The sequence below is a fragment of the Artemia sp. Qi Xiang Cuo genome, chromosome 6 (genome assembly GCF_049724085.1).
Source record: "Artemia sp. Qi Xiang Cuo chromosome 6, ASM4972408v1, whole genome shotgun sequence".
NCBI classification, from domain to species: Eukaryota; Metazoa; Arthropoda; class Branchiopoda; order Anostraca; family Artemiidae; genus Artemia; species Artemia sp. Qi Xiang Cuo.
In genome coordinates, this window is record NC_142799.1 from 38,620,629 (window position 1) to 38,628,948 (window position 8,320).

The 8,320-nt window shown below is 36.0% G+C and overlaps 1 protein-coding gene across 5 annotated transcripts in view; it reads right to left on the bottom strand.

Moving 5' to 3' along the window:
• Positions 1–3,816, bottom strand: part of gro (TLE family member transcriptional corepressor groucho) — a 127,554-nt gene extending 123,738 nt beyond the window's left edge. For all 5 annotated transcript variants that reach the window (XM_089090714.1, XM_089090713.1, XM_089090711.1 and 2 more), the window contains exon 1: positions 3,658–3,816. In XM_089090714.1, coding sequence (XP_088946840.1) covers positions 3,658–3,735 — 78 coding nt within the window. In that variant the 5' untranslated portion in view covers positions 3,736–3,816. The remainder of the gene's footprint in view (positions 1–3,657) is intronic.
• Positions 3,817–8,320: the final 4,504 nt, after the last annotated feature.

Genomic DNA, 8,320 nt, shown 5'->3' on the forward strand with positions numbered 1-8,320 from the left:
GTGCATTACTTACTCAGGGACAACGTAATCACACTATTCGATGCTTTTTTAACTCATTAACTTCGATTCGCCGGCTCGTATTTTTATCAATAATTCCTTATAAATTTCTTAAATTTGTGGGTCAATGACAGTGCAATAATACAATAGTACAATTGCCCCCTCTTGTATAATATATCTCATTTAAGGGGATTAATTATCCAGGAGGGGGAAGATAGGCTTCTTTGTGAGTTAATGAGGTCTAGGACTCCCCGTTATATTGTGGCAGTAGGAAATTTTGTATTGATGGGAAGGATGTCAAATGAAGTGTAATTTTTCTTTAGTATGTCTTTTTGTATATGGCTTTAGTTGGCTTTTAAATACAGATTATTATTATTATACAATATAAATGATTAGGCACAGCAAAACTATTAACAAACACTATTATACCAGACTTGATAGTGCAGCGGTGAGAATAGGCTACTTGCATGTGGCATTGGTAACTTAGGTTTGAATCTTGGATAAGATAAGGCTAAAGATTTAAGAATCTTAGGGAAGGCTAAAGATTAAAATTCTTTGGTTTGTTTCAAAATGGACAAAAAATTAGAATTTTTTCTTGAGAATATATAAATATGGTAAAATTCTACTTTAGCTACTTTGGCTATTTTGGAAAAGGGTTAGGATATGAAAATGAAAGTTTCAGGCGTGTTTCGGGAGGAGTTGATCCCACTTCCCCTGTTGATGAGTTGAATAAAGTTAGTAATTTTTTGGCATTTTTTTTTATTTAGTTTGTTTGGTGGGTTGAGGAGTCTGGAAAGGTGAGTTACCTATTGTTTTGTATTTTACTTTTAAGGGTAGTTTGAAATAGAAAATTGAACATTTTGCTTTAAATCTACATATTAGTAGAATATCAGTTGAGGTACAATTAATTTAAATATATGTGTTAAATGTTTTTTGTTCCCGACTCTGTCGAGTTTTCTCTCTGTCGGGAATTTAATATTTTGTGCAAATATGGTATTAATAAACACCTTGAACCTTCAGGAATGGGTTTACACGCTAAAGTATGTCACGGGAAGGTATTTTGAAGTAACTACCTCCACTCCTTCTCCCTCAAGAGGGTCCTGACTCTTGATGACCTTTAAAAATATGGGTAAATTTTGTGTTATAAAAAAAAACTTGCAAAATAGATCTTCTGCTTAAATGAAGTACAACAAAATTGTTTTTAGCTTCACAACATTGCTCAATCCCAATTTATAAAGTTTTAAAGATATGCCAATACATTTCCTAAATTAAAAAAAAAACATTGATATGGCTTAAAATTCTACATAAATAACAGGAATTGCATTATCAGAACTAAAGCCAGAGAAAAAGAAACTGAGAGCTAAAATTAAGGTAAAATGCTTGTTTTGTCAAAATTTCAATAGGTAATAGACCTGTCATGTAGGCAAGTTTTAGGACCCTCTAGAGAGAGAAGGAGTGGAGGTAGGTACTTCAAAATACTTTTCCGGGACATACTTTAGCCTGTAGACCCGTCCCTGAAACTTTCATTTTTCATAACCTAGGCCTAACCCCTTTCCAAGATAGCCAAAAGTAGCTAAAGTAGAATTTCACCTGGGTAAATATTTCGCAGTTCATATTATTGACTTACGAATAAAGTGAACATACCACTCGATACCTTTTTAATGTTCTTTCCAAATATAATAATCATTTTTGTCGCAAATGAATTTTGCCCCCCACCCCTATACATACCAAGGTAAAGTTCTACTAAATCATATTATTGAGTTAGGACAAAAGTGAATACACCATTCGATGCCTTTTTTTATGCTGATTACGAATATAATAATCATTTCTATCGGAAATGAATTTCAGCCCCCCTCCCCATATATATACCAATTCAGGATTAGGTTAGGTTGGGTTAGGTATATATAGGGGCGGGGGAGGGCTGATTCCGATAGAAATGATTATTATATTCGTAATCAGCATAAAAAAGGCATCGAATGGTGTATTCACTTTATTTCTAGCTCAATAATATGATTTGGTAGAACTTTACCCATACCAATTCAGGGTATATATTGGCAAATTAGGGGGGAGGGGGTAAATTTTGCATCGGAAATAAACTTTACCCCCATCCCCTAATGTGCAAATATATACCCTGAATTGGTATATATAGCCTAGGGGTAGGGGTAAAATTCATTTGCGACAAAAATGATTATTAGGCTATTTGGAAAGAGCATAAAAAAAGACATCGAGCGGTACGTTCACTTTATTCGTAAGTCAATAAGGTACTCGTAGGCTATACTAAACGGACTCGTTTGTATACTGCTAGTTTGGTTAATGTTAATGAAACAAAATAGGATGAATATATAATATATAAATATGAATATATATTTGAATATATAAATATATATTTGTATATATAAATATATATTTGAATATATGAATATATAAATATATGTTTGCACATTAGGGGGGTGGGGGTAAAGTTTAAACTTACCTCTCATTTACATCAGAAATAAAATTACCCCCACCCCCTAATGTGCAAATATATACCCTGAATTGGTATATATAGGGGTGGGGGCTAAAATTCATTTCTGACAAAAATTATTATTAGGTTATAGGCCTATTCGGGTCAATATATACCAAATCATATTATTGAGTTTCAAATAAAGTGAATACACCATTTGATGCCTTTTTTTATGCTGATTACGAATATAATAAGCATTTTTATCGGAAATGAATTCCAGCCCCCCCCCCCCCCCAGCCTATAAAGGCTATACCTAACCTAGGTCAATATAAACCAAATCATATTAGGCCTATTGATTTTCAAATGATTTTAAAGACCCTTTTGTGGCATTTTTTTAGTCTTTTTAAATAGTTAATATTCTATTATATTAGTATTTTATTACAGCCCCCCCCCCCCGATATCTGCGAAAACTAACCTAACCCTGATTGTGCCGTTATGGGGGGGGGGCTAATATCAATTTCCGATGGACATTCTTATTATATTTGTAATAAGCATAAAAAAAGGCATCAAATGGTGTATTCACTTCAGTCCTAACTCAATAATATGATTTGGTATATATTGACCCTAACCTAACCCTGAATTGGCATATATAAGGGGGGGGGCTGAAATTCATTTCCGATAGAAATACTTATTAGGCTGTATTTGTAATCAGCATAAAAAAAGGCATCAAATGGTGTATTCACTTTAGTCCTAACTCAATAATATGATTTGGTATATATTGACCCCTATTCGTAAAGAGCATAAAAAAGGGCATCGAGCGGTATGTTCACTTTAGTCGTAACTCAATAATATGATTTGGCAAATATTTACTACCTAACCAAACCTAGGTACCTTTACTTCCCCCCCCCCCCGAAAACCCCTAAAACAACAGTTTAAATATAGTTCCTGGAGTGAGAAACCCTTTGTTTATACCCCAAAAGGCAGTGTAAACCTGCTTTCCATCACGCGTCTTGGTCTAGGCTAGGCCTATTTCATGACTGGTTTCGATTGCAGTATATAGGCCTAAAAGAGTCCGTTTAGTACAGGAGTACCGTCAATAATATGAACTGCGAAATAGTTACCAACTTGTTTTCCTCAACTCACCGATTTTTTCATTTTCATGCATTTATAAATTGATCAATTTGAAGTTTGCGGACCTATTAGGCTATTCAACTTACAGGTAATGCTGGTGAAACCGGATGACGAGCTGCTGCCGCTGCAGCGGCTGCCGCAGCTGGATTCATAGCAGGATACATATTCCAGTAAATTATCCAATAAACAATTCAATTTTAAATCCAAATTTCTTAAACAACAGGCTCCATCCTTTCACCACGAAATCTAAAAGGAAACTAATCTAAATTTACCGCTGAACAGCAGGCGCAGAGCCGAGTGGGCTCAGCCGACGATGCTCTAACACCATGATACATTACTGTTTTGTAACCAATTATTTGTTATTGAGTAAACACAAACATATTTTAGATAAATAAAGTAGATTTAACGATACTTTTTTTGAAAATATTGTACTATTTTTTTTTAACATACAACATTTTGTTAACATGAATAAGCAAAGATTTGTTGTAATTTACAATGACTAAAAGTATGAACAGGTCTAGTCCTTTTTTTATGAGCATAGCGGCTACTTTACAGATATCAACATTTGAGTTAAATAAAATAGGTTTAATTATGTTTTCGGTTAGTCATCTCCTTTCTTTGAAGCATCAGTTTGCAATAATTCCATTTGATTATTTAGTACTGTTCTTAAATATGGGAAACACGCGAGAATGCGACTCGAGAAAAGCAAAGATCAGATAGACATTATCCGGTAATTTCCTATCTTACGCTGTATAAACAAGGGGTTTCTCACTCTGGGAACTATATTTAAACTTTAGTTTTGGGGGGTTTAAGGGGGAAAAGGTACCTAGGTTAGGTTAAAGTTAGTTTACGTATTTAATATATTCTATGCTTTATCCCCTCCCTTCCCCCTAATGTGCAAATATATAGCCAAAATGTGTTTCTACACTGTTACATTTTTATCCTGTTTTGTTTCATCAGCATTATCCAAACTTCACTTCTCGCGTGTTTCCCATATTTTAGAACAGTACCGTTCATTTTCATTGATAGTAATAAAACTACTTGCTTCTACAATCACTCACATTCACAGGACAGTCTGCGTGCCCAATCCTATATTTTTGCATGGTTCACCATAAAATTTCATGATTTTTCCGATCTTTTGCGTGTTTCTGATAAAATGTATCTCATTCTACACAGTGGCGTAATTTCCCCGAAATCCTGGAGGGGGCAAAGATTGAGCCGCTTTTACCAAGTCAAGTAAAACTGACATTGAAAAATGAAAAATTATCTATATACACTAGAACCAAGGCCGTATCCAGGCTAGGGGGCTATCGGGTTTGAACCCCCCTCCCCCCGAAAGTTTTGATTGACTTGTAAAAAGGCAACAAGGGTGTATATAAACAAATTTTTGTTGCGTTTTGTAATTTTTTTTAAACCACCCCCCCCCTCCAAACAAAATCCTGGATATGGCTTCCATAGAACCGCTCCTTTTGTTTTTGGTTCTTGCACTACACTACACACCATTATCTGTAACTCACACTAATTAACTTATCAGCTAAGCAGTTCATGTTTAATTCTATTGACGCTGACTGAAAGTACTGCTGCAGTGCAGTGGCGCAATTTTGTGAAGATCCTGGGGGGGGGGGGTTGTGAAGATTTTCCCAAGTCAAGTGAAAGTGAAAAAGGAAAAAAAGGAGCCATATACTACCCTAAAGGCAAAGGTATACTAAAGAAAACTTATTTGTTTCTGTGGATGCTTGAATTATGTAGGTCTGTCTCAGTTTTGACAAGATTTTTTTACGACGTTTAATTTCAGTTGGAAGGGGGACTGGGGAGTATTATTCCCCCTTTCCCAACAGCAAATTACGCCCCTGATTCCACTACGTTGTGCTGGTTTGAAGAATTGGGAAGGAGGGTTACAGCCGATCAGTGGGGTTGATACAATATATTTACCGTATTTATTCTAATAAACTAAAAAAAAAAATCTTTTTTTATTTCTTGACTGAAAAGTAGATTAAAGTTCGACAATTATTAAGTAACATTATGAATCCGTTAGGCCTTAGCCCCCCCCCCCCCCCGAAAAAGAATCCTGTATACAGTCCTTCACGTAGGTTACGATATGTGATCAAAATAATGAATTAAACCCCCTTTCAAAATACCAGTTTCACCTAAAACGCTGAGCGAGTAATGTGTTCGGGCCCTTGGGCAGAGGCATGACTCCAATAACCCTTCCATGCACAGTTTCCGTATTATATTAGAACTGCTGGAAATAAACTTGGTAATTGTTAAAAATACTAGTCACAGCGTGTTATCAACGTAGTAACGTTAACAGTGGTGTGTAGTCAAGAACAGCGAGGAAAGCATTGCTTCCCCTCCACAAAAGAATAAAGTCTCCTTATAAATCTTGACTTTCTACGACAGGCTGTATGTGTTTAGGACTATATGACAAGATATGTTCATAAAATGTCACTCATTAATCACTCGACGATCTGCCAACTCTCAAGTGATACAGACCTGGAGAGATTTGATAGAGAAACATTTGTTGGAGAAGCGTCTTGGTCCCTTACCCAAGATAAACTTTTAATCCTGTCACCGATAAAAAAAATAAGAGTTGAAAATGTTGTCGTCAACGAGAAATATTCTAATTGTTGCGAACTCAACTAATTATTTCGCTGAACACATTTTAAAGATGATTTCACTACAATTTATCGCCTCCCCCCCCCCTATTGTAGAAATATAAAGCTTAAACTATGCATTCCCCATGCATTTTGGCATGTGTCACTCTTGTTTCAACCAGTGGCGTAATTTCGTCGAAATCCTGGAGAGAGGGGGGGGGGCAAAGTTGGAGGGAATTTTCCCAAATGAAGAGAAATGACACTGAAAACTAAAAAATAAGCCATCTGGTACCATAAGGGTACTACAAAAGTACTATAAAGGTACTTTATAGCAAGGCCGTACCCAGAGGGGGGGATTGAGCCCCCCCCCCCGAAATATTTTTGACTTATAAAACGTAACAAAAATGGATATAAACAAATTTTGGTACTTTCCCATTGTATGGGTAATTCTAAAAAGTAAAGTTTGGCTAATGCTAATGAAATAAAATAAAACAGGATGAGTAAATAATAGTTTATAAACAAATTTGGGCTATATATGTGCACATTAGGGGGGGGGGGTAAAGTATTGCATATATTAAATACGTAACCTAACCTAACCTAGGTACCTTTTTATCCCCCTAAACCCCAAAAAACAACAGTTTAAATATTGTAAATTCAATGAGAAACCACGCTCTTCGATCAATTCAGATAACAATTAACTAAAAAAACAAGTTTTTTAACTGAAAGTAAGGAGCGACATTAAAACTTAAAACGAACAGAAATTATTCCGTATATGAAAGGGGATGTCCCCTCTTCAACGCATCGCTCTTTACGCTAAAGTTTTTTATTGTTTTAAAAGATAAAGTTGTGAGACAGAGTTTCAGTTGATGCTTGAATTGTGCATGTCCATTTTAGTTTTGACATGATTTTACAAGAAACTAACTTTCAGCTGGGAGGGGGGGGGCAAACTTGGGTATGAGAGGGGGGCAAATTGAGGTCTGGGAGGCAGTCCCCCCCCCTTGCGGCATAGCAAATTACACCTAATATATTCTCTGAGGCCAACCTGACTCTTATACATGATAATGGTAATAAGCTTACCTAAGCTATGGATGTCGGGTACACGGGTTCAAACCCCTGGTTTGAACCCGTGTACCCATAAACTGAATCAACATTGACGATATCAAGACACGGAAAAATACATGGGGACTATATAATTTTGGCTATATATTTTCACATAAGGGGGGTTTGGGGTAAAATCAAGCAGAAGTGCCTTCGGAGTGTATGACTACAATTTTCTGCATATTATGAATTAAGAATCGTTTTCTTAACATGTTTCCTCCTCAATAGCCCAAATTCTAGGCTTCTACCAAACATTTCCCAAACCATAGAGTGCGATATTTGCATATAAATATCTTGATCCACAAAACATCCCATTAAAATCTCTAATATTATTCACCAGAAACATACAAATTGCTCTGACTTATTACTTTGTTAATTACATCTGCTTATATGGCAAGTTTCCGGTATAATAAACACTTATTCAGAAAAAGTCCTAGTCTTTCTCAGCTCAAAAGTAGCACGTCAAAAAGATATTTGCTATTGAATCCTAAAACCATTTCCGCCAAAGGCACTCTTGCCCGTTGAAGGGCGAATTGTAATCGTAGCCATGGCCCGTAGAGATTTGTTAATTGAGAGTTATTTGGGCTGGAAGCTGGTTATCGTTCAACGACAACCACCCAGAGAACCTCTATCACCAATAGATTCTAGTCCACGTTGATTGCTATAGCCAATAGAAATGCTGTATTCTCAAAATCAGCTAATCACAAATGAGTTTCGTTTCCAAAACCAATGGCAAATGATTGCATAAAGTGGTGTTTAAGCCACGGTACCGGAGAATGCCTGATTCTTTGTTTAACTGAACCGAAATTCTTGTTTCCACCATTGCATATCTAAATCGATAAAAGTCAACGTGGGCTGGGGAATCTGATAAGTACTAAAGTACAAAATATGCGGAAACACGTGGAATGCGTGTTACTTCACATGCAAGATACATCATTAGCACCTGAACAATTGAGAAGAGGAGGGTTTTAATGTGTGATTCAAGTGACCTGACTATCAAAGGGCATTTTAAAAGCGATTGACTCTTGATTGGAGTATATTAATTTAGAGAAACCGA